Source organism: Echinops telfairi, unplaced genomic scaffold, assembly GCF_000313985.2.
Source record: "Echinops telfairi isolate 266 unplaced genomic scaffold, ASM31398v2 ScPeMD7_31;HRSCAF=116, whole genome shotgun sequence".
Lineage (NCBI taxonomy): Eukaryota > Metazoa > Chordata > Mammalia > Afrosoricida > Tenrecidae > Echinops > Echinops telfairi.
Window position 1 is genome coordinate 408,869 of NW_022103928.1, and position 1,477 is coordinate 410,345.

Genomic DNA, 1,477 nt, shown 5'->3' on the forward strand with positions numbered 1-1,477 from the left:
CATAGATCTTTCCGTAAGCCCCTAGAGGAATAATGCCTAACCCTTTCGGTTACCTGCTATTTCCTCCGGGCGTGAGACTATGAGAAGGAAGGCTTGGCAAGGGCCAAAATGCAAGCATTCTACTTCACCCACATCAGCAGGAATAATTACTCCCAGGCAATTATTCTTGGCTCCAATATGAAACATTTCAGTCCCTGAAAACACTATATATAAAAGGTATAAGAAACAGTATGTCTGATGTTCATCTGCTAATGTCCCCAAATGTCAACAAGGTAATTACTTGGATGACATTTATGTGATATAGCTGGACATTGTTACAGTTAATTTAAAGCTTGCCTCTGGCAAATACTTTATTTCAACCTACATCGAGCTGTGGGCCCATGATCACTTTTGCTGGAAGAATACCTCCTTCCCAGCGACACTTCTGTCCTTATCGTTCCACCTTTACATTGTACTAAAATCCAATGGAAGAAAAGTGATATTTTATCATATTTTATAGGTATGCTTACAGCTTTCTGAAAACAATGTACAACATATAGTAAGACATATCATTCTTTTTATGAAATAGATTCATATTGTTCCAAGGACTCTGCAATCACAAAGTGCATGTTGTCAAAATTTTTAGCTCCATAAATTAGTGTTAACTTGCAGAGAACAGACTATTCATAAAGCTTTTTAAAAAATCTAACACATATCCAAAGACACTATATTTACAAAAATAGAGAAAGAAAAAAAATTTTTGTTTGTTATTTCTAAACTCACATGCAAACTTGAGCTTTGCCTTCCGACTCAGAATTGTCCCCAGGAGATTGGTGGCTAGGCACTGATACATGCCAATATCTTGCTCTGTGTGGGGGCTACTGATTGCCAAATTTCCTCCATCCAACCTGTAGTGATAGGTCTTGGTGAAATCAATATCAGTGCCATTTTGCTTCCACCTTTAAGGGGAAAAAAATCAAATTATATCTATAATACACAGAGTAGACCACTATTTCTCTTAAATAACATGAATCTATACTTTATGTAGCCATCGGAAAGAAAGGCAAAAGAAGGAAGGGGGAAAGGAAGGAAGGGAGGAAGGACGGATGGAAAGAGGGAAGGACAAAGAAGGAAGGGAAGGGAAGTGAGGGGAAGGGAAAGGAGAGAAGAGGAAGGAGGAAAGGACAAAAGATATTGTTAAATTGGTAACAAACCTACTAGTTTCACCAAAGGTGACATCAGGTTATTTGAAAACCGTCACTCCTTACAAGTGACAAACACTCACATAAATGTATGTAAAGAAGCACAGAATTCTTAGCATAAGAAATAAAACTTAGACATGTAGCCAGTAATGCTGGCCATCCCATTCTTTAATTCCTTTTCAGATAACCCATGAGTGTAGTATACCTGAATATCTACAACTGATACCACAAAATTGAATGTAAAAATGATTTAGAGATAGAAATCCATGAAGGGTGTATTACCAGTGGCAGGAAGA

At 37.5% G+C, this 1,477-nt stretch overlaps 1 protein-coding gene across 1 annotated transcript in view; it reads right to left on the reverse strand.

The window, feature by feature from the left end:
- Positions 1-1,477, reverse strand: part of LOC123521652 (contactin-6) — a 470,227-nt gene that overhangs the window by 272,634 nt on the left and 196,116 nt on the right. Inside the window, exon 4 of the mRNA XM_045289898.1 lies at positions 763-938. Within this exon, the coding sequence (XP_045145833.1) occupies positions 763-938 (176 nt within the window). The remainder of the gene's footprint in view (positions 1-762; positions 939-1,477) is intronic.